The sequence below is a fragment of the Haliaeetus leucocephalus genome, unplaced genomic scaffold (assembly GCF_000737465.1).
Source record: "Haliaeetus leucocephalus isolate CR32 unplaced genomic scaffold, Haliaeetus_leucocephalus-4.0 Scaffold228, whole genome shotgun sequence".
NCBI classification, from domain to species: domain Eukaryota; kingdom Metazoa; phylum Chordata; class Aves; order Accipitriformes; family Accipitridae; genus Haliaeetus; species Haliaeetus leucocephalus.
The window spans coordinates 22,162,289-22,185,507 of record NW_010972664.1 but is presented as its reverse complement, the minus strand read 5'-3'; the positions used below and the strand labels follow the sequence as shown (position 1 = coordinate 22,185,507).

General features: G+C 42.5%; 1 protein-coding gene across 2 annotated transcripts; it reads left to right on the top strand.

Annotated features, from left to right (window-relative positions):
- The first annotated feature begins 12 nt into the window (after positions 1-12).
- Positions 13-22,677, top strand: NAA50 (N(alpha)-acetyltransferase 50, NatE catalytic subunit). Of its 2 annotated transcripts, none has more exons than XM_010567496.1 (5): positions 13-192; positions 14,497-14,630; positions 15,103-15,222; positions 16,177-16,243; positions 18,750-22,677. In XM_010567496.1, the coding sequence occupies exons 1-5, from the start codon at positions 185-187 to the stop codon at positions 18,928-18,930; spliced, it is 510 nt and encodes a 169-aa protein (XP_010565798.1). In that variant the 5' UTR covers positions 13-184; the 3' UTR covers positions 18,931-22,677. The 2 variants fall into 2 exon arrangements, with proteins under 2 accessions (XP_010565798.1, XP_010565797.1); XM_010567495.1 differs by having other exon boundaries at positions 14,494-14,630.
- The last annotated feature ends 542 nt before the right edge of the window (positions 22,678-23,219 follow it).

Below are 23,219 nucleotides of genomic sequence, written 5' to 3'. Positions count from 1 at the left end.
GACGGGCGGACGGACGGACGGGCGGACGGAGGCCCATGTGGAGCGGGCGCGGGAGGAACGGGAGCAGGAGGCTGAGCCGTCCGCGCTGCCCGGGCCGAGGAGAGGGGAAGGCCGTGAGCCGTAACCGCCGGACCCCGTACGCAGTCAGCGCCGACGCCGGTACCGGCCAGGCCGCGGCCGCACTATGAAGGGGTGAGTGCGGGCCCGGCGTGCTCTGTAGAAACTCGGGCCCGGTCCGGTCGTTGACAGGACGGTGTGGGGAGGGGGGGGAGGGTCCCGTTTCGGTCGTTAGCGTTTTCGGTAGTGCGGCCCAGGCGGGGCGGGCGGCGCCGCGTTCTCGGCGGGAGGGCGGAGGGGGCCGAGCGGTGCCGTCGCCTCAGGGCCGGGGCGGCTCTCCCGCCTTTTGGGAGAGGGGCCGCCGTCCCCACCGGGGGTGGGTGTGTGTGTGTGGGGGGGGGTGTCAAGGGAGCCCGTTTTAGGAGAGAAAACCCGGCAGTCCCTTCGCTGCGCGGTGGTGGCCTTTCAGCCGAGCGAGAGCTCCCCCCACCCCCCCGCTGTAAAATTTATTCCGCTGCCGTAGCGAAAACTCTCTTCGTGCTCAGCCCTGCTGCGCTGAGCCGGTGGAACGCCGCGGTCCTTCGTGCTCCTGAGGGATGTCGGCTTGCGGGCTCTAGGGAGCTGCAAAAGGGAGGGAGAAAGCAGTCGGCTGGAGGGGGATGCTAGATGCTGGCTGGTTTTTCGTACTCGTCTGGCGACAGCGAAGAAACGCCGTTGGGGCTGCGCGAAAAAGCTGCCGGCCTCGGACGAGTGGTTTTGCGGCACCGTTGTTTGTAACATCCTCTTAGCACTTCTGTTGGTTTAAGTCTTTTTAAGTCTTTATCTACGTGGAGGCTGTACGACGTGGATGGATGAAGATGCGCCGTGTTTTGTGTCTCGATTTCTGTAGCACGCTGCTTTGGGCCTGGCGTCGCTTCTCGGCGGCTGTTGAAAACCTACAGATTTTGGATGTGGTCGGCTGAAAGACTCGCTTTCCTGCTCAGTGGAGGCGGTGAGGTGTGGTGTTTGAGCAGGAGGCGGGAGGCCTTTAGAGTCACAGTTCTGCTCTGGTGTTGGGTGACCTGCCTGACCTTGCACAGGTCACTTTGGGACAGGTTTTTCAATGTTGGTTAAATCACCTGATGTTTATTAATTTCAGCATCACCCGTGCTCCACAAAACGTGATTCTTCCACTCCCTGCCTCAGTTTCTTCATACGCACAAGGGAAGTTTTCCACGGCTGTTTCACAAAGGAGTATTAAACCAGTCCCCTTGAAACTGGTGTTATGCAATGCTGGGTATTATTATTCCAGTTTGGCAGCTTAAGGCAGGGTGAATGGAAGCTGAAGCACTTAAGCTTTTACTAAGAAATGGTAAGGGGTTTAGCTTATTAGCAATTGAGGTGAGGTCACATGACAAGGCTGCTTGATAACAGATAGTCAGTTGTTTCTTATAGCGTGGAAGCAGCCTGAAATGTTGTGAGGGGCTGGCAGGTATCTGTAGAAAGAGGTTCAGCGATGATGGCAAATAAACTGACTCTCAGCTGACATTAAATAGGTGTGTTTGGGATATCGGGCAATCCTTTGTTCACCTGCACCACCCTACAGGAAACAGGGCACTGCACCTCTTAGTCATCTTATAATGAAGATGACAGAGTTCGCAAGAAGGGAGACAGCGCTGATCAGCCAAGATGAAGTGGCAGTTGACATGATCATTGTTCAACAGCGCTCCTGACGAAACCAGGTTTCTTTTTATCCTCCGTTGACCACTCTGCTGTTTTCTCTAGCTTAGCCCTGCTTTGGCCATGTGTCAGTTGTGAGTTGAGTGGCAGGGTTACTGGGGCCTGGATGCATGAGGTGGAAAGCAGCCTGGACATGTCAGGCCAGAGCCGTGGAGGTCTCCTGGCAGGCCGCGGCCTGAGCTGTCCACCGTGCTACGGCCCTTGGCTTTGTTTGCACTGCTCAGGAGTTCTCATTTCAGGGAGCTTTTTTACCTTTTGTAACTTTTTTTTTTTTAAATAAAAAGCTATGGAGAAAAAAAACCCACATACCCCTCTTCTGCTTCCAGGGCACCAAACTTTATTTCTGTTACTTTACTTTCACTTACAGGCAGCTTCATCACTGATTCGACTTCAGAACTGATCCATTTGGGTTCTGTGCTTGTGTATTTCTGCTTTTCTGGTTCTCCTTCGTCTCTTCGAAGAGCAGCGTATTCCTGTCTTGTCAGAACACTGTTAGCACCATGCAGCAAGTTCTTGTGCTGAATAAATTCTTCATATTGAATCCAGGTGTTCTCTAAAAATTCAGACTGAGGCAAATAGGCCGATAGAACTCAAATTGAAAAATAACCCAATTTAAATACAATGAGAGAATCAAAGGACTAGACGAAGATTTCAAAAGGAATATATTAAATTACATAGGAGTGCTCTGGAACAAAACCAAATTGTTTGTCAAGCTACAAAGATCGGAGAAGATCCCTAAAAAACAAGTACTGTCAGAAGATAGGTCCAAAAATAGATCTAAAGCTTCAACTCCCAACAGAGAGAAACTAATGTGGTGTTTGAAGGGATCTGATCTGTCTTCAGTATTGAATCCAAAATTGTGGATCAGTTCTTTTGAACAAACCGACTCCATCTGAGTACTTTTTCTGGGAGTGTATGCGTTGCGTAGTAACCCACACCACAAAGTGCAGAGATAATTTTGGGAGCACTAAGACCCATAACATCAGCTGTAATTATGAACAGTCTACTTTGGCAGAGAAAGAATTAAAAAAGAACCTAGCAAGTTCACTGGCATTTTGAAATTTCAGATCTAAAAGAGATTGTGTAGTCAAGGTGTGTTGCTTGCAGCCCTCTTTCTTAGCTCTCTGAATTCAAAATAGCACATAGCAGTGTGTTAATAATGCATAGGGGGTTGTTGTGTCTCTGTCATCAGGGCATTTGAGATCAGGTGATGACTTTTACAGAGGACCTCTGGTTTCAGATATAGCAAGAGATTTTTTTTGCTTTCTCAGCAGCTTAAAATTTTGTGGGTTTTCTCTTACTTGATGAGTTAAATACCAGCTTCTGAACTGGTAATTGCTATTACCTCCCACCTGCTTTTGTGATACTTGGCTTTATGTTCACTCTATCCTCGTCTGCTGAATGATTTTAATAGTTTAGAGACTCGTGTTTCCCTTTTTTTCTTAAATGTGAGCTGAAAAACTGAGGTAGTTCACTGTTCTGTTAGTGATCTTCATGATTCTCTAGAGATTCATTTCTTTTTTCATTTATTGTATTCCTAAATGTTGTTATTGTTAGTTCTGGAATTTGAAAATCTATTTTAGAACTGGATTTGCACGAGGAAAAATACCAGTGGGAGGGACTCGGGTTCTACTGTCTGTAGTAATTTGCCTGTTTTTGTAGAGCAGATGTAAATAATACTCCCTGTGCTTCCCTTCTTTTGCAGTGTTGATTCACTTGTTGCTCAGTGGTTTTGTATTTTTGTTACAGTTGTTTTAAGAAAAGTGGTTTTAAGGCAAGAAGACAGAAAGTCTTGCATTGATTCTTGAGCATTTGCTGGTCTCAGTCTGTGGCCTTTTGATGTCTTACAGTAAGGGTGCTTTTCTGACCCATTTCAGTTCAGATGAAGCCTGTGAGAATAAGTCCCTGCTGCCCTTACCTAAAAACCACATTACACAAGGGGTGTGATGCAGGACACGCATGCTCCGTCATATGCTTGTACCTGCTATGTGACTGGGAATACCAGATATATAGAGCATGTATCGCATGTTGCAAGCAGGGCCTGGTGCCTGTGATCCTGTGCATATGTGTTATTTTGTCACATTGACCAAACCCCTCTCCAGTTTTGATGGGAAACACCTGTGGGATTGTCATGTGGCAGCACGCATTGAGCCACATGATGAAAAAAACTGATTGAAAGAAGGAGCAGAGTGCTGTGTGTTCTACTGCTGTCTTAGAAAGTAATGTGCACTACTTATGTGTAAGAAACTTACAGGAGACTGCCTCTAAACTTTTACATGTTTGCAGTTAAGTCTTATGCTTCGTAGTTTCTAAGGGTCCTAACTTGCTGCGGAGGAGCCCTTCAGACTACATGCTACACAACAGGTAGCTGCTGCCACAGAGGACTTCATAACCTGGAGGCTTTGCAGGCTAGCGCTATTCTAGCTGCCTTTGCAGAAGAGACATCACAGCTGGGGAATACCGAGCATAACAGAAAAATAATGATAGTGTTTTCAAAGTACGGTAAGCTGTTATGGGTAAGCTCTGAGATTACTGCTTGTTTTGCCCAGATTCACAAAGTAAACCCTTCAAGGTCCTGAAGCTGCGCGTGTTTCTCATGAGAACAGGGAAGGTTTTTTCCTCTCCTTTTCTGAGTTAGCATTACAGAGGTCATGCAGAGCTGTTGATTTGTTTCCATTTGCAAGGCACAGTGCTAAGCTTAACGTATATGGGAGGAAGTTCCAAGTTTATGAGAAAACTGCTGAATTGTCATATGCACTGGAGGTGGGACAAAAAAAGGTAATTGAGCTTGAAAATCACTGTCTGGTTTTAGGATTTTTCTGAACCTAGAAATGTTAAAGCTATACTCTCTGTGTTTAATTTCATGGATGGTAAATTTAGACCTTGCCTATATGCATGCTTACAAATGGCTTAATATCTTCTAAATTAGTTTATAACAACTCAATGTGGTTTATTATAGGTACTTTAGCCTGATTTATAGCTCTTACTACTTTGAGTTTAATTCCATAACCAGATTAAGACATTCCATGAAGTAGGAAGGATTGGGAGGATAGGAAGGTAGCGTAGGGATTGTAGCCATTTTATTGAAGCACTTTAGAACCCAGTCTTGTCTTTTGAGTGGTGTGTGACCACTCAGTTCTTTTAACATCTATATGTGGCTTGTTACTCTATAGATTGGCTTGCTAGGTTGGGACATTTCTTCTGTGAAAGAAGTAGTACCTTTAGTAATCACCAAATGCCACAGACTCTGCTGCCATCTCCTGAGGACAAGAGAAATGATGCAGCCTCCTTTGCCACATTAATCTTTTCTAAAATGGGGAGTAATGGGTGATGGTTGAGCCAGAAAAATAACTTTTATCCAAGTGCAAATGATTCAGAGCTTGAAGAGCCTTCCCATTTGGCAAGCATTAGAAGTGTTCAGACCAATAATCTGAGAAGGCGCTAGATATTTTTACCCGGAGGAGGAAAGGACAGGAGAAGTTGGATGTTCATATTTGTTTGGGAATTGATAAGAGAGAAGTGCAGTACCTCCTTGCATCCCTTCGGCTCTGAGGCAGGCAATGTTAGGATCACTTTCTGCTCCCTGCTGAAAGAGGGGAAGGGAAGAAGTTACCTATGTGGGAGTTTTAGAGCAGCAGAAGTTTGTCAGGAGGGAGATTTGAGGTGGTGCGGAAGTGGGGAGGAAGAGAGAAGCTGTCTATGCATAGAAGAATTGCTGGTTATTTGGAGACTCTTGGACTTGAAGACCTGAGAGCAGAGAAGCACAGCATTGAAATGGGGTAACTGTGTATTTGTGTCAAAGCATATTGAATTAATTCATTATGGGGAGGAAATGAAACAAGGCTTTATAAAAAATAGAGCCAAAAACATTTCCACAACACTGTCACTAGGTGACTAAGATGAAGATATTTGGATTTTCCTGGGGGCAGAGTAATTTTTTTTAAAATGGGTTGAAAATACCATGCTGCATGGTAAGATCTTGATGCATGAAGTACTTCCTGAGCTCACTTGGCCTTCTTCCTCCCTCTCCCCATTCTTTTCCAGGCTCCATGTGATTTTTGGCCCTTAGCAGACTAGAATCTCGATCCCTGAAAAAAATTCCTATTTCCACCATCTGAACATTGTATTTATCCTCTCTTGAGAGTATGGGGTGAGACCCAGGGTAGCAGGTGAAGGCTTGTGAAAGTTTTTTCTACGTGGCACTTGGAATTTCTTGTCAGTAAAGATCACAAATTAGGTTGAAAATTGCAATTAAAGGAGATTTGTTTGATTTTAGCTCTTTTAGCACAAATTTTCGTTTGAGAACAATTCATTCTTACTGAAAATTGGGGAAATGGGGGTGGAAAAACCTTTTTGTGCTTGATAAGTTAGGTGCTTGCAATCAATGATTGTTGCCTTAGAAGTATTTGAAGGTAAGTGTGTAAACCTGATAGCATGTTTTGTTAATTTTTCACAGTATGTTATTTATATAATGCATGATTTTAACACCTCAAAATTAAAAAAAAAAAAAAAACAAAACAAAAAACCAGCCACCCTGGGACTGAAATCCAAAGTATAGGCAGGAGACCCATAATGACCTGCCATTTTTTCTTTACTAATCTGATGGACACAGGCATTTGTAAGGAAAGGTGTTTCAGTGACCTATAGAAAGTTTGCCTGAAGCAGAGAAATACCTTTCTCCTGATAAGTCAATTCTATAGTTTGTTACCTAGTTTAAGTACGAGAAGTGCCCCTGAGCTATATAGGTTTATGTAAATAAGGCAATTTGTGAACCCAGCATCACTTCTGTTTTGAATTTGAAGGTAAGCCTCTGTTCTTACCTAAGCATTACCAGGTACTTCATGAACACTAATTAGCGAAGGTTCGTTATCTCCTGGGAGGCAAGTAAGGGTTGTAATTGTTATATCGAGGCACACTGAGGGTATGGAAAGGGGCAGTAATTTATAAGGTGTCTCAGGGTATCGGTAATAGAGTCACAAAACTAATTTTGAGCTGAGTTGTTTCAAAATAGTGAAGTACTTCTGCTTTGCAGTCATGGTTCAAAATCTGAATGTTCTTCTGAGCTTGCTTGACTAATAAGGAAAAGTGGTTAGACCAGCAATGGAGAGTTAGGATTTCTGGCAGCTCTTTATCTGCTCTATGATCGCAGGCAAGTCGTTTCCTCTTTCACCTGACTTTGATGCACCTGGGATAGACAGATATAATATCTAAGCCTTTACCTCGTGAGGTGATCTGAAGCAGCAGAGTGTTACGGGCTACTAAGTGATGTATGTATGGCTGCTTTTCTGTCCTAGACAACTACATTTATTCATGATATTTTAAGTTGAAAAATTCTGTCAGCTGGGCACAGTGATTCCTGCTCTCTGTATCCAGCTGCAGATTGAGATAGCTTCTGATTTTCTTGGGAAAGTTTATTTTTATTTGACACTTGTTGAAATTACCTCACTGCCTCCCCCTTGCACTTGCGTAATCAGACAGCTGAGATCCTTCATGATTGTGCTGCTACTTTAGCTTTAGGGTTGGGTTTTGGGGTTTTGTTTTGGGGTTTTTTTTTGAGATCAGAGTTGAGCCTAAATTTGAGGTCTATAGTACAACTCTCAAAGAACAGGTTTCTGCTGGGAAAACTGTGAGGCTATCATGGCATAACTTCTTGCATGTGAAGACCGGCCAGTCTTTTGTACAGTGGTCAGGTTTTCTAGGTTGAAACAGAGTGAATTATCCAAATATAATGAAGAAACCTTGACTGCAACATGCTGTGTATTTTTTCGTTATAAAGGAGAGAGGCAAGGAGGGTCTGAAGTCTGTCTTGGAGAATTATGATGCATGCCAGGGAAACCTATTCACATTGAGATCCATTTGAATTGCAAGGCTGGAGTGAAGTCTTCTCTTAATTCTGACTCTAAAATTGGTTAGCTTTCTTCTGTACATTACTGTGCCCTTCTACAGTCCAGCACACAGCTGGGGGTAACTTCCAGCAGGGTATCAGGTGTCATGCAAATACATGTTTTCAGTAGTTAAGTGGGGCTAAAGAAGATTGGGGGGGCTCAGAAGCAAATTGGTAGGACTTTTGGCATGCTAGGCTTGCACTTATCCTTCTGGTTTTCTGACAAGTGAAGCAGAGTACATTTACAGCCCGCAGATCTTCTAGATAATTGAAAACATACCAGTCTGCCCACAAGAACTAGACTAACTTGTGTGCCTAGCAAGACAGCTCATCTGTTTTTGGAAAAAAAACAAACCAACCCCAAAACCCAAAACACTGGAGAAGCTCTTTAGACTTTGGAGTTGAATCGAAGCAAAGCCACACCCTTCAGGTCTACAGCTTTCATAGCTCTGGTTTGGTTTTATTTTATGAGTGGATTATCCTGTCTAGACTCCTGCTTTGACTTGGAAGCCAAAATAGAAGCAATAAAGCTAGTTGGCTGCTTAGTGGGTGACAAACCTTCTCTGAAGTTCTCTAATTTGTTAGGGCCCTTTTCTCCCCTGTGCTCCCTCTCCTGACTGTTTGATGATACCTCAGTAAGTTTTGCGAGTTGCAGATAGAGCTCCGCTAAATTTAGCGTGCCAGATGCCTTCAATAAGCCTAAGCCTAGCTATCAGTTACGCCGAGATCTGTTTCAGTCAGGCACATCCCTCTGGGGAGAGACTTGCACTATTTAAAGTTGAATGAGACTGAGATTCTTATGGCATTAGGAAACTTGGAATTCCCCCTTTTTCTCCCTGATGTTGGTTCTAAACTAGTGTTCAACACTTGCTATTCCCTGGGACTGAATTTGTGTTTCCTCTTGAACTGTAACTCTGGAAATTGGCTTCCTCTTGAGCTGTCATTCTGTATAGCAGTTGTCCTTTGGTATATGTCGAGAAGCAAAAGGCAGCCTTAGCATAAGCAAACACTAATGTCTGATTTAGCGTGTGTTACTTCCACCAGTATAAATTTAAGACATTACAGGAAAAATAGCGTTCAAATCACAGCCCTGTAGTAGGCTGCAGATAGAGAGGAATGCAGCTGCAGCAGGACTAATTGGATTGCATTTGGTCCTACAAAAAGTGTGAGGTTTTTTTTCTAGCAAGTGCCTGAAGGATCTTAGGGCACTGGCATGCAAGAGCAGGAGTGTTAATGCTGATGTTCTGGGCGTGCATCCAGTTTCAGTAACTGCTGCATGTCACCTCACTAAAGTCCCGCTTCCATTCGGATTTTGTGGATCACTCTTCGCTTCCGTTCTTACCTTGCTGGGCAGTGTTGCTGTGTGCTTTTAATGAACAGCAGCCTTACGCACCAGAAACTGGTTCCCTTCACTAGTTAAGTCTCAGTGTGGGTTTTTTTTTTTATCCCCAGTAGTTGGGTTGCTGTATGTTGCAGTTGTAAGAAATGCAAATGTAGTCCCAGGATATGTCAGGAAAGTGCTTCTGGTGGAGATGGGAGAAACTTATTGCCATTGTACAAGGCAATAGTAAGTATTTGGGGTGCTGTAAGCAGTTTGTGTTTAAGGAAAATTAATCTGAAGGAATGGAAGGAAGAGCTAGTATGACAATAGTTGGAATTAAGAGCCAGTCTTAAAGGAGGAGGCCAGGAGCTTGGTTTTAGTTAGAAGAAGGAAAAATATAAACAGGTCATGGTAGCTCTCTGAAAAGGCATGTAGGATAGGCTGTATTGGTACCCATCAACTACTGAAGCTAATGAGCAACAAAAGACAGCGTGTGGGTAGACTTGAGTATGTTTAGGATGGAAATCGGAAGAAAGCCCAAATATGAGAATAATGGTAGCTTGGGAACAGCCTTGCAATGGAAGATGCGTAAGTGGCTTCAGAGGGCTGGTATGCCATCTAGGAAAGGGTATGGATTTGTAGAACACTGTAGCAGTAAGAGGCCTGACATGATGAGCCGAGTCCCTCATTCCTCTGTATTAAAAACAGTTGCTTGGGATGGGGTGGCTGACTTGGTCCAGAAGCTTTGACACCTAAGATGAGTACAGTTGACTGTTGTGTGCTCCGTGGAGTGCTATTTGAGATGTTGGATGCTGGTAATAAGTGAGTATCTTCCCAGGAATATTACTGGAATAAACAGATTATTTTATTCTATAAGGAAGGGCATGTCCCTTCTGGGCACTTCAGGCTCTTTATACATCTTTATGTTCTCTCATATGCTAATTTGAGCTCATGATTTAATTTTTTTCTTTGCAACAGCAGAGGATAGGTATTTCTGGTACAGCCTGTACTGAGCTGGAATGCAGAGGACTGGCCTAGTCAGACCTTAGCTGATACAGTAAACCTAGTGTTACTGATTTGGCTGAGAGGTAACTTGAAGAAGCAGGTCTACTTGTAAATAGCTATGAAAAAACAAACAAACAAAACAAAACAAACCCCAAAGCTATTTCTATTACTCCAGTGAAAAGAAAGGAGTGACCATTTTGTGTCCTTTGTTACAGGTGCCTTGTCTTGGATCTTCTGAGGCTGGGGTGGTTTTAAGTCCTTAGGTTCAAAGCGCATGTTGTTCCGTAAATGATAAGGTGTAGCACAAAAATCATCTTGATGCTGAATGATCCCTGTGCTCCTCTTGCATGGTACTTCCAGTTCAAACTGGGATAGGCTGGCACTTCTGCTCAAGAACCGACCGGTTCTGCCTCTGGCAATTTTTTTCTCTTTACGCTGGCAGAAGACTTGTGTGGTGAACCCAGTCAGGGGACTGATGTGGGTTAAACTAAACTTTCCTTTTTTTTGGCTAGGTTAGTTTTAATTGGGGTTGGTTCACCACATTGTTGCACGAATGTCTGTGCCAGCAAGAACATGGAAATGAGTGGCTCCGGGACAGCAAGACTGCTGCTTTCGGCAGCAGTGCCAGCTTTCCCCTGTTTTTACTCCAGGCCCTAGTGGCACTTCTGCTGCGCTGTCCTCGGGCAAAGTGATGAACTCTCATGATGTGGGTCTTCCTTTCCATGTCCTCATTTAGTTTACTTACTAAATGTTTTTGTGTGTAATAGATGTGGTGCTGATTTAATCAGCTAGCGCTATACATTAAAGTAATTTATGGTTTGAGTACATACTATTGAAACAGACTCATTTAGCATATTGATTTATGCTTCCTGCAGTGTTTCTCAAACTTTTTTCGTATCATCCTCCAGGCTAAATTACCGGCCCTGGTGCAACTCTCGAGCAACGAGGAAACAGCTAGTGATGGAGCACAGGAGGCAGGCAGGAGATGGCAGGAGGCAGCAATGAATGTGGCAAGTGGTGAGAGATAGGAGGTGAGCCCAAGGGCTCCAGGAGATCTGTCAGCAGCACCTTTTAGCCACCTACTATTGGAACTTGTTTCTCTGGCCTGATGCCTGCCTCAGAGGTGATGTCTTGGCTCAGCAGCTATGAGCAGCCTTAGGCTCTGCTTCTGAACTTATTTATTCCCTGTCTGAAACCTTCTTGGTGAAGGTCTGTCTTCTGTCCATGGTCCCTTTCTCAGCCATCTTGTCCTGGCTGCCCCTAACAAAATATCTTTGTCCTGTTGCACTGTCATCAGAAATACTCCATAGTGACTGTCTTCTAATGACTGACTTTTTGCTTCATTAGTAACTAATTAATTTTAAAATAATATTAGAAAACACACTACCTGATAATAGTCTATGTCAGAGATTTTTTGGTCAGGTATAAAGAGGGACTTGCTCTAGAATGACTTTGCTGTCAGCTCGTCGTAAGTGTTCATGCTAGCGTTACTGATCTACTGAAGCTTGGATCTACTAATACAAAAAAAGTATGACCAAGGTTAATATACTACTAAATCTTTTGGACAAAAGGTCTAGGCTTTCAAGGGACTGAGTGTAAATGTGAGGTTTTTCTCTTCCCTTACTGACCACCTACTCTGCAGCTAATCTGGTCTAACTACGCAGTTGAGACCTGCTCCCTTTGGTTTCTACTCCAATGCAGACTGCAGCAAAAGAGGCTGCTGGGTCTTCTCTTTACTCCTAGTGTGAGATTACTAAGGTGCTCTACTCCAGCAAAACTCTCTCCCAGGCACAAGTACCCCCGGGAATCCACATGCCACGGTTTTATTCCTACCTGTTGCGAGGAAGAGGTAGCAGCACTGTTGGCTGGGGTTAGAAAAGGGGACAACTTGCCTTCTGCATGCCTGAAGAAGCCCTGCCATGCTAGGCTGAACAGCTGTGCTAAGCTGGGCATAAAACAAGTATTACAGTTACCCCACCATCTAACAACTTTGATCGTGTGCTTGTTTGCAATGGGAATACTTCTGTGGTGTGAGGAGATCATCCTTCCTAGCTCAGTACTTACTTTATGTTGGAATATAATTATCAAAGGGGCTTGCACAAGTGGTGATATATGAAGAAAGGAATCTTAATGTTGAGAGCAAAAATAATCTACAGGATGGAAGAGGCTGTGAAACAAAGGGCTGGTGGCGGTAGGAGTCATGGGAAAGAGATACTGCAGACTATTTCAGCACAATGTAGTGGTTTATAGCTAGAAACTTTAGAAATACATCCCATTGCTGTTGCTTGTAGTATGCCTGGATATCTTGACATGGATGAGATGCAAGAGTATGGAAACTGTTGGACGTGGATGAGCTGCAAGAATATGGAGACTGTTGCTTCTTCTGTTGTTCTTGGGATCACTGTTGGCGAACATACTGTCCAGTTTGAGTGAGATGTCTCTTGAGATTGCTGTACAATTGGGCAGAGCTTAGGGGCAAACTACAAGGATTCGTTGCTTAGCAATTGCCCTTGCAGAGGGAGAGGAAAAAGATCGACATGTTCATTGTGGTAGGTGGAAGATAGATGAGGAGCTGCCTGGAACAATTTGCAAGAACTCATACTGGCATGAGATGCTTGACACCAGGGGGCCTTTTAATCTCTTTGGTAAATGTGTGACGAAAGGTTAGACTTTGAAGTCAGCAAAATTCAATATGTAAATGTCATCCATTAATTCTAAGTAGTAACTGGAACATATTAATCTGATGAAAAATTACAAAATCATCAATAGTCCATTAGTTAATGCTAGATGGTTCTCTAAAAGGTAGGCCCTACTTAAAAATTGTTTAGCTTCTGTAGGGCTCACTAGGGAGATTGTCTGATCTGTGTCGTACCAGAGAGTGGGCAATGGTGATTGTTGATATCTTTGCAGAACTGAAGACTATTGTTTGCTGTAAAAGAAAAGGAGAGAGTGGGTGTGAGAGCAAGTTATACTTATTGAAGTAAACATTAAAGGCTCTGTTCCTCTAGCTTTTTCTGATAGTTTTGCAGGCTGCAGTTCAATGCCTAGAAAGCATTGTGTATTTATCACCCATCATTGGTAGCGACAACTAAAACTGATATGATATCTGGAGTACTAATCATTTAAGGGGTTTTGATATATAATCAAGGTCAGTTAATAAAGCAGAGACAGATTATACTCTGCATTGTTTGGTACAGTTCTTGAAGAAAAAAGTTGGTGGTTGTTATCTCTTCTTTGTTTTACTGTATTATGTAAGTTAATCTGGGCTGTTGTGTCCTAGACGTCAACCTATTTGAAAAAATAAGCTACTAAGGCACAAGAGACATTGGGGGTGGCATTACTAGAACAAACTTGAAGGCCTGGTATACGAGGATCTTAGAAAACTGCCTTTTTGAAAACAGAATTTGACTGTTTTTTTAAAAAAGGCAAGCGGTGCCTTTACCAGTGTTTGGGCAGAAAATAATCTGGTTGCCTGTACGTATTTGGTAAAACAAGGCTGAGATGAACATAGAATTGTGTGTGTTTCTAACTTGACATGCATTGGCTGTGTACCTGCCTATGTATTCTGGTGACCATTTGGGAAAAGATTTTGGTTATCTTGGTTTTTTGTTTTCCATTCTTGTAGTCCTCCTTAAACCTGTCTACCTGCACCCAAGAAATTGGCTTGGGCAATATGAACAACTAGTATCTTGGGGTTTTTTGGTTTTGTCGGGGTTTGGGTTTTTTTAATCTGTTTCTTTGTATATAGTGTTTCTGTCAGGAAGTTAGTCTTGGAAAAGGGAGAAGCTTGGTCTGTTTCTTCTCAGTATAATTCAATGCTGGTATTTTAAGGTTGTGATTCTGCTCTCAGTCAGCAGGAAGATTGACTTCAGTGATGATTATAATCAATGCGGATATCACCTTCAGGGTGGCATGCTTGCATATCAGCAGGCTTAATATGAGTTTGCTGCGCACTGTATTGTTGCTTTTTAGACACAGATGTCTAGTAATGATTTAGTCTTGGTCTAAGCATAAGCTTTATATTGATAGATGGTAAAATTAAGGCTGTCTTTGAAGCATGGATAAGGACTTCATTTTCTTGGTCTCTATTCTAGCCTCCTGACTCTCCCATCTTTTCTTTGTTGTTAGTTTTGGGGTTCCCCCCCACCCCCCCCAGCCCCTGTGATCTTGATGATCAGTAAGGAAATTAATAGGTTAAAGTTAAAGCTAATACTTCTACAGAGATTCATGTCCTCCTGTCTCCCACCCAATAGTGCTATGGTACATCAGTGTTAAGTGTGACCTGAAAAACTTCTGACTGTATGGCACTGACTGAAATTAGGTTTGGGAGTTAAGTCTTCTGTTGGTGGCTGATTTAATTGTATGGGTTGGACGTGGCAGTTCAAATATGTATTGAACTGATTATTAGGTGGGACAGTTCTCTAAGCATAAATAAAATAATTAATTTTTGGTGTCCTTAGAAATTTTGTAGTGTGTCAGATGTTAAGCATGTTTTGATTTGTTCCAGTAGCCGGATCGAGCTGGGAGATGTGACGCCACACAACATTAAGCAGCTGAAGAGGCTAAACCAGGTCATTTTTCCTGTCAGCTACAATGACAAGTTCTACAAGGATGTACTGGAGGTTGGCGAACTAGCCAAATTAGGTACAAATGTTCTTGCCAGTAATTGTGGGCTACGGTGGCAGAAGTCCTCATCATTGCTATCCATAATGGTTTTGAATAGCGGATCCTTCTATTTTGTTGTTTTACATAACGAAAAATAACTGTTTGGGAACCTCAAAAAGCCACAGTCCCAACCTCAGAGGGTTTGTGTTCTAAATAGATTAAATTTTACTGGGAATAGGCCTGTTTTCTGTTACAGCAGAAAACTTGAGATATGTGTGCTGCCAGCTTACCTCCTGATATCATTGCTAGTTGGTTTGAACTGTAATAAGCCACCCACTGTGTCAGAGCACCATTGGTAACTTTACTCCAAGAGTTTAGCCACAATGTATATTTTATCTGGATGGGAGAATTAGCAAGAGGGAAGGAAGGAAGATATAGGGCATAAATGAAGGAGCTTATATGTACAGTTTGAGACTTGTGACTGATAACACTTTGTTTCCCTCCCTGGCAGCCTATTTCAATGATATTGCAGTGGGAGCAGTGTGCTGTAGGGTGGATCACTCCCAGAACCAGAAGAGACTGTACATCATGACACTTGGATGCCTGGCACCCTACCGAAGGCTAGGAATAGGTAAGGAGGTTCTTCTTTTGTATCTGAGTCATCAAAGAAAGCAGATATCTGTGCAGCCTTCTAAATGCTCTTTCAGATTTTTAACCAAGATAGTGCACTTTTAGACCACTGATTTCTTTGGAACGGACTTTGGGGAAAGAGTATGAGTTATGATGTGCTCTTTTTTTCCTGTCTTTCAGAAATGGACTTTTTGTAGAGCTTTCTAATTCAGGATTTCAGATTATTTTAATCTTAATCACATTATCATGCTGTGATGTAAATACTCTGCTTCTATAGATATGAAAATTGATGCACAGAGATAAGAAATAATTTGTTAGAGGTATGCAGCCAGTATGCAAGTCATTACAAGTAGAACACAACACTCCTTCATTGGGTTATCTCTTCACTCTTCTAAATGTAGGCGTTTTTTCTATTTATTTTGTCTTTATCACTACTGATTATTGCTGCTCAAGGGTAGTACCTGCTTTCTGTCTATACTGCAGTTAGTTCTTTTCTCCATGTTGCAAATCCATAGGCCAGATTAATCAAGACCTGGTAGTGACCTGTTTGCTTTGACAAACTGGAATGAAAAGATAACTTTATTTTAAATTATTTCACCAAGTCTTTATTAGAAAAACTTAGCAATGCTCTCACTGCTTCAACAATTGTTTTGACCGTATTTTGAGGTGAGTTTGAGCCCTTGAAGCTAGTATTTAAACAAGCTGCTTTAGATGTATGATTCTGGGCTTTCGGGTCTCTTTTCTCCAAAGAAACAAGGAATTAAATTTTGCAAGCAGTCAGAAAGATAGTGAGATACTTATACACCATGTTTTATTTGGCTTTCCTAGTTCTCACAAGCTCTGTCATTTTAGCCTACCTACAGTTAACCTGCCTCTCCTCAAGAAAGCTGTTAGCTAAGTACAAACTTGATTGTGCACTTCTGGTTTTCTTAAGTATCTCTTTACCTTTTCGCAGGAACTAAAATGTTGAATCATGTCTTAAACATCTGTGAGAAAGATGGCACTTTTGACAACATCTATCTGTAAGTAAATGAGTTGCACTCGTGCATTTTTGGAGTGATATTAGAGACATATATGGGAGCAAAGGGAGGGAGATCCAGGAGCATTTTTAGTATGTGTTTCAGTGGGGTCATGGGGACACTTTGTAAGTACCAGCAAGAAAGCTAGGGGTCATATTCTGGGCTGCTTGTGTGATGCTGAGAAAACAAAAACTTGCTTGCTTTAGAAGGGCTTCTGCAAATTTGCTGAGTTTGAAAGTAGTTTAGTTACAAAATGATGTTGTATAGCAGAATTACACTGTATGACTAAAAAAAAAAATTGGAAAGAATTTTTTTTGCCATACAGTGTTGTCCTCAGAATAGAAAATACTGCAAGTCTTGCGTGCAGTTTTGATGCATTTGCTGTCTGTCTTTTACGACAGTACTATATGGGTTAGAACAGCAGATCAGAGGTGCTTGCAGGCACTCTAGGTTCACATTCATTAGCAAGGTCCAACTGCTTATTCCCATTCTTGCACTGTGCCAGGTCAGCTGTTTGTGCAGCAACACAGTAAACTAGGTTAATGACCTGACCCAGCTGGGGAAGCTGTTTTCAGTTTTATTTCTGGGTGTTGTTTTTTATTTTAGTGTGTTTGGGGGGTGGGGGGTTGTCTTGTTGTTTTGGTTTTTGGTTTTTTTTTAAATCAATTGCATGTCTGCATAAGCACTTGGCATATTGCAGACATGAGAACAAGCACTGGGGTAGAGGACAGGGCTGCTTTAAAGAGCACTGCCATCCTAATAGATCCCCGTGGAAACAGAGCCTGAAATCCATAGATGCCAAAGCTTTGCTTCCCCTTCGCTGCTGGCTGCACGCTTCTGCTTTTTCCTGTGCATTGGTGTCTGTGTGATTACCAAGTGAGCTGATGCAGTTTTGGGCCGGATTGCTTCTCTGAGACACCTTCTTCCTTGTCCATCACTGCCGGCTTATACCAGTACAAGCATGGTGCACTGGTAGAGATAGTCCCACAGCAGGTATGGTTTGGATGGACTTGCACTGCCACAGAACTGCACCCTAAACTCTTGCCGGGACTGTTGAAGATGCTTAGTGAGGAGTGTTTCATACACTGGTATCACTAGATGGAGTGACTTTCTCCTCTAGCATAGTCCACCTCTGCCAAAGAGGTGCAACGTCTTCCAAGTCCTCTACTTTGTAGCTTTGTGCCATCTCTGTAAGAGGAATAGCTGTTTTAGAGAGGAGTCTGAGTAAAGCTGCTTTTGGCTTGTATTCCTGCTCTCCTGCTGCAGAAGAAGTGGTAATGAACTCTGATACCTGCTAGTTGGCACAGGCTTTCCTTTTTGATTTTGCATGTTACTGTGTGCACAGTGAAGGAACTGTTTGCTGCTTTTAATGCAAAAACCAAATCCTTCATAATCCTTCTTTCCATTCCATTTCCAATCCCAGGATTCTGGGATGACAATAAATAGCCCCCAAAGGTGGGCATAACAAAGTTCTTTTAGTGGCCCATTGATTTTATTACTATGTCTGTTGGTTGTGCATCTTCTATCTGAATGTATTGTGCAGCTTAGCACCCAATTTGATATCAGGGCCTAAATTTGTCATTATTATGAAGTTCCCTTTCAGCTATTTGGTGCTTATTGGGCTTAACACTAAGATCTTTTGTTCTGTTTTGTTGTTGCTTCCAGAGTTGCTTTGGTTCTATGGTTATGCAGCATGTTGTCATGACAAAGTGATTCATGAGCTTGTGCAGTGTCCGCTGAATTTGGGGAGTGTTTAATGAATGCCTTTTGCTGAGCCAAATATCTTTTCTTTTCTTTTCTTTTTTTTTTTTGATGGAACTTATGCAAATAAATGTCCTAGTCGCTTAGGATGAAGAATTGATGGCTGTTTGTTTTGGAGGCCTTGAAACTCTTGGAATATGATAGCGGGATCCGTAAAACTCTGGGGGAGATAGATAAAAGGGGAAAGGACTTTGTAAGTCCGTAGGGCTTCTTTGTGCTGCCATTGCTTTTTGTGAGGAGAGAGGGGTAGTTAGCAGTGAGCAAGGAGTTAAAATCGTATCAAACACCATTGCCAGTTTTGGTTGCAGCATGTAGGGATAATCACTCCAACAACTGTTTTGGTCATCTGAGAAGTGTCACTACAGGAAGTTAAAATTGGCTCTGCAGTGAAACTTTGTTATATATTTCCACAAAATATCTGTTGCTTCCAGATTAAGACAAATTGAAATTACTGAGCCAGTAATGCTTCAGAGCATCTCTGGTATTGTGTTCCTTAAAAGAGCTTTACTGAGGAGAAACATTTGCCACATCTCAGAATGATTGCCACAGGCCATCCAGGAGCTGTGTGTTAGCTCAGGATTGATTTGGTAGGACCAAAATTTCCAGTCCTGAACTGATGTCATCATTCTTGTCTCTATCTAGATAGCTCCTTTTCTTATCTTGTCTTTGACTGTTCTGAGTGTGGAGGCAGAGTACTGTACTACAGAAAGTTCTGATACCTGTCTCTCTATCCTCCTTTCTGTCCCAGGCATGTCCAGATCAGCAATGAGTCCGCAATTGACTTCTACAGAAAGTTTGGCTTTGAGATCATTGAGACGAAGAAAAACTACTACAAGAGGATAGAGCCCGCAGATGCTCATGTGCTGCAGAAAAACCTCAAAGCCCCTTGTCTTGGCCAGAACGCAGATGTGCAAAAGACCGACAACTGAACAAAACCCCAACGAACACTTTCTTGCACTTGCTTGTCGCCAAATAAGGAAAGAGAGGCCTCTTGATTTTTTTCTTTTTCTTTTTTTCTTTACTCCATCCTTTCATCCTCTTAATTGTTTTTTTTTTCTTGACCTCTCTCCAACAAAATGTAATGCTTCTTCCAAGGATTGTCCAATCATGTTTGGGGTTGGTTGGTTTTTTTTTTGAGCTCTCCTTTCTGGGTTTTGTTTGTTTGTTTTGGGGTTTTGTTTTTGGTTTTTTTGGGGTGGGAAAAGGTGTGCAGATCTTTTAAGTTTGAGGTGTGGAGGGCTTGAGCAGGTTATCCTGATAACAAGTTTCCTTCAGAATTATCTCTTTCAGTAAGCAGAATGTAAATCCAATGGGGGGGGGGAAGGAAAAGCAATATCTTGTCCTTTGACTCCTACATTATTGTGTTTTTTATAACCTACAGGGTACTTTACTCCCCCCCCAACCTTTGAATGTTACTTTAGTACTTCCCACTCTTCCTTTTAATTCCCCCACCTCAAAAAAAGTATGTTTAGTTTTTCCCAATATTTTTGAGTATTGCTTTTTCCTCCATCTGTTGCTGAGAAGGGCGGGCTACTTTACCATACCTTTTCACTCTGCCTGGGCTGATCTTTTTGAATGCTTTTTTTAAATACTCCTCACCCAAGCTGGTGCTACACTTCTTAACTGACTGAGAGGAGGGCTTAGAGTGGTCTTTGGTTTTTTCTTATTTTCATTTACCCAACTCCCAGCAGACTTCTGCCAGAGTAAGAGCTAGATCTGTTGTTGGCAAGAGTAACCTTGTAAAAATATGAATCCTGAGGCAAGACCCTTGCTTTAAAAATGGGTGAATTGCTTTAGGGCTCACTGAGAGTTTTAGCTGTGTTGTTGGGATGGGAAAAGTGACTGTGACCACCTTACCAGCTTTGATCGCATAAGGCAAGCACCCATCTCCAGATAAATTTGTTACAGCTACTAAATCTGCGGTGACACATCTGAGATGAGGCAAGGGTTGAGAAAACCAGGCAGCAAGGCTGAGAGGGTAAACGTGAATCTGACCCTAATCACATAGCTTTGCAGGGGTCTCCTGGATTTGCTTGGGATTGGCTTGGCTTGCTGTGTTTATGTGCTCCTTTGGGAAGAGGTGGTGAAGAACTGCAGTTTGCTCCTTTGAAGATTATTTTCCCCTTTTCCCGTTCAGTGGTAATAATGCAGTTCCCCTCTCATGAGAGGGTGTTCGTGGAGCACCAGAGAAAAGTGGCATATATTAGAGCATTTTATGGGTTTGGAAAATAGGCTGACTGGCTTCTTCCTAGTACTGTAACCTCAAAGCTACAGTAAACTCTACTAAGCTCTGCTTTGCATCCTTTCATGCTTTGTTTGCGTGAATATCAGTGCTTCTTTCTATGCACTGTTGCCAGCGATTTTATGTATGCCAATACAAATACCAACTTGAGCTTGGACTCTTCTCCAAGCACCTGGGAAAGTGCACTGAGCTGAGACAACACCAACCTGCCCCATCCCCCAAGTAGATATTGAACTGCATTCCTTTCCTGTTTGTTTTTTAAAGTTTAAATCCGCATCTTGAATTCATCCGCTTTGAAAGCCTCCAACCTATAGTGCGCATTGCAGCATACATCTGGTTAGTAGGTGCTGTCCGGTCACTCGAGGGTGACTTGGGAACTAAGGATTTCAAGACAGGAGTTGTGAGGCAAGAGATGGCACCCCTCATTGCACATTATGTGGTCTTTGATACCCGAGGGGGGATTATACAAGCTGCTCCAGAATTACTCCCTCTTTCCCAGAGGTGCGTAGTGTTTGTTGGAGTGCATCTTGACAGACCTATGCTGGAAAATGGCTACTTCATTTGCTGGGTTTGCACTATTTGAGCCTTGGGGATGGGCAGATCGCTAACAACAAAAGCCCCTCTGCACGGCCTGAGCACCTGTGTTTGCAACACTCGGTGGCAGACTCTGGCTAGAAAGATGCAAACAGCTTCCTTGGCCAGAGGCAGCCTAGTTTTGACAAAAGCTTACTTTTAGTACTGCTAGGACCTGCTTGCGCTGGTTATGTTGGCAGTTCCAGCACCTTTCTAGAAGGGGATGTATTGAAGCACAATTAGCTTGTCATATGCCAACATAGTTTCCCTGGCCATCTGTAGACCAAACCAAGAGAAGTATGCGGAGAGAGAGCGAGAGATAGTATTGTATTTGAGGATGTTTGTGCAGCACAGCTGTAACTCAGACCATAGCTGCCTCTGGTGCCAAGCAAAGTGCTCTTCATTCTTCTAGAACTAAGTGGTAAGTGTTTGGGTTGGGTAGATGGGTGTGGGGATATGAACTCTTAGGATTTGCTGTTGTCGTAGGCTTCCACAAATCGGTGTGTTTCACAGACAGTTTTCCTTCAGGTTTAAAAGTACGAGTCTGATGTCTGAACTTACTTGGATTAACCTTTGTTTCTGTCTCTTTTTGCTTTGGGCTGCCATCATTCTATGAATGTATCCCTAAAAACAATTCGTAAAGCTCCTATTCCACAGCAAACCTGCCTCATTGTAACTTCTGCTAAAATGTTTTGTAGGAGGTGGAAGAGAGAGTAACCACAAATCTAAGATTCCTTTTCCCAGGCTATTAATCCTGGAAAACGGTTGTTGAATCTTGAATACAAGGTTTAATCTAAATCTCGTAAAAAGCTGTGTTCCCTGTACATGGATAAGGGCAAGTGAAGGTCAGTAGTTCTGGATGACAAACAGTTGTATTTTATTAGTACATCAGCTGTGTTGAGTGTGGGGGGAGAATGCTGTATCTTAGTGCTGTTATCCAGAGACACTGAAATTGTGTGAAGTATGGGCTTATGGCAGTAACTTCACTTACTTTGGCTGTTGCTGCAGCAGGAGCTCCTTTTAGCTTGAAAATAACAGCTTATGAACAACTAAATTTTTTAAAAGTTGGGAGTTTCAGTGGGGGAAAAAAAACCAAACAAAACACTGGCACTTCCTGTTCTGGATGAAGATCTAGCAAGAAAAATGTATGTGACTAACAGCTTTAGAGTGTAAATTGTGTATATACAAGTTATTCCTGAATCTCTGCAACTGGTTTTGTGATACATCGGTTGAAGTATGAAGATATTATCTACAAAAAGACTCCTACTGGAGGAAACCATGGTACAGGGGAAAAAGAATCATCCAGGAGAGATATCCCTCATTTTTGGGAGGGGGAAGGGAGAGATTTTATTTTGTGTATAAGAAACTGGCTGAGTTTACATGATGCAGCTAATGGTTAAACCTGCCAACTAAATATGACATACTGTTATGATTGAAACAAACTTATGTGTTATTTTGTTAAATCTTGATGGTGCCCTGTGTCTAGTAAAAATTTGATTCCCCCAAATTGTTTTATTCTCCCCCATCTTGTAATCCAGGGTCAGCTGCTATGCACAAAGTCTGTGTTTTGTAAAGTGTTTGCTGACTTGGATGTTTCTTTTGAATCTGCAACTGCTTCCTGATTAATTTGGCTAAGACCACCCCTGGTCTCTTGAGTTAAGATTTAGGCAAAGGTATGCTGTATGCAGTTTACAGATGCATTCTCAATGTTACAAGTTAAGTTGCAGGGGGAGCAAATTCTTTACAATACGATGGTCCATTTTTAATCTTTATCATTGCCCTTGTACATCAGGAGCATGTTTTTGTTTTTCTCAAACTCTTTAGAAATACCGTTCAGAATAAACGTGCACTATTTGAGTTATGTCATTTACAACTTGTCATGTGTATTTTTTTGCAGTCCGGCTGTTTCCCTCTGAAATCAGGTATAAAATATTCCTCCGATGTTTCATAAACTGTGTAACTTGGCAGATTTCTAACATGAACTGTGAGTTGGGCTGCTGTGGTGAATGCCATGGGTGTCTGACAACTGAGGAGAGTGGGGTCTGTTTGTTTGTCTTCCCTGAAGTTATGAGCCTTTTCTCAGAAATACTTGGTCTTGTGGGGTGATGGGGAGGAGAGGAAGAGGAACTGTCCTGGAATATTTTTGTATCGACTAGCGAGCAGTCTTGAAACAAACCGACCAGCCATCAAGAACTGTGTGCTTTGGGCTTTGTAGGTTCAGTATTTTAAAGTATTCGATTTAATTGCTAGCTATTGCAAATCTTGACAACAATCGTTGAAAAACTATGGTCTGTACTTGTAAAAGTAACTGGTGTTCAGATGCAGCAAGTACTCTTCCATGCTGACTTTTCTCAGAAAGGTATTTAAGTAAAACTCGCATCTCTTCTTAACTATTCCAGTCCC

What these genes read in the sequence shown, in the direction of transcription:
- NAA50 (XM_010567495.1), top strand. An exon ending in TGGCGAACTAGCCAAATTAG is followed by an intron (nt 14,631 to 15,102) that starts GTACAAATGTTC and finishes CCTCCCTGGCAG; the next exon opens with CCTATTTCAATGATATTGCA. An exon ending in CTACCGAAGGCTAGGAATAG is followed by an intron (nt 15,223 to 16,176) that starts GTAAGGAGGTTC and finishes ACCTTTTCGCAG; the next exon opens with GAACTAAAATGTTGAATCAT.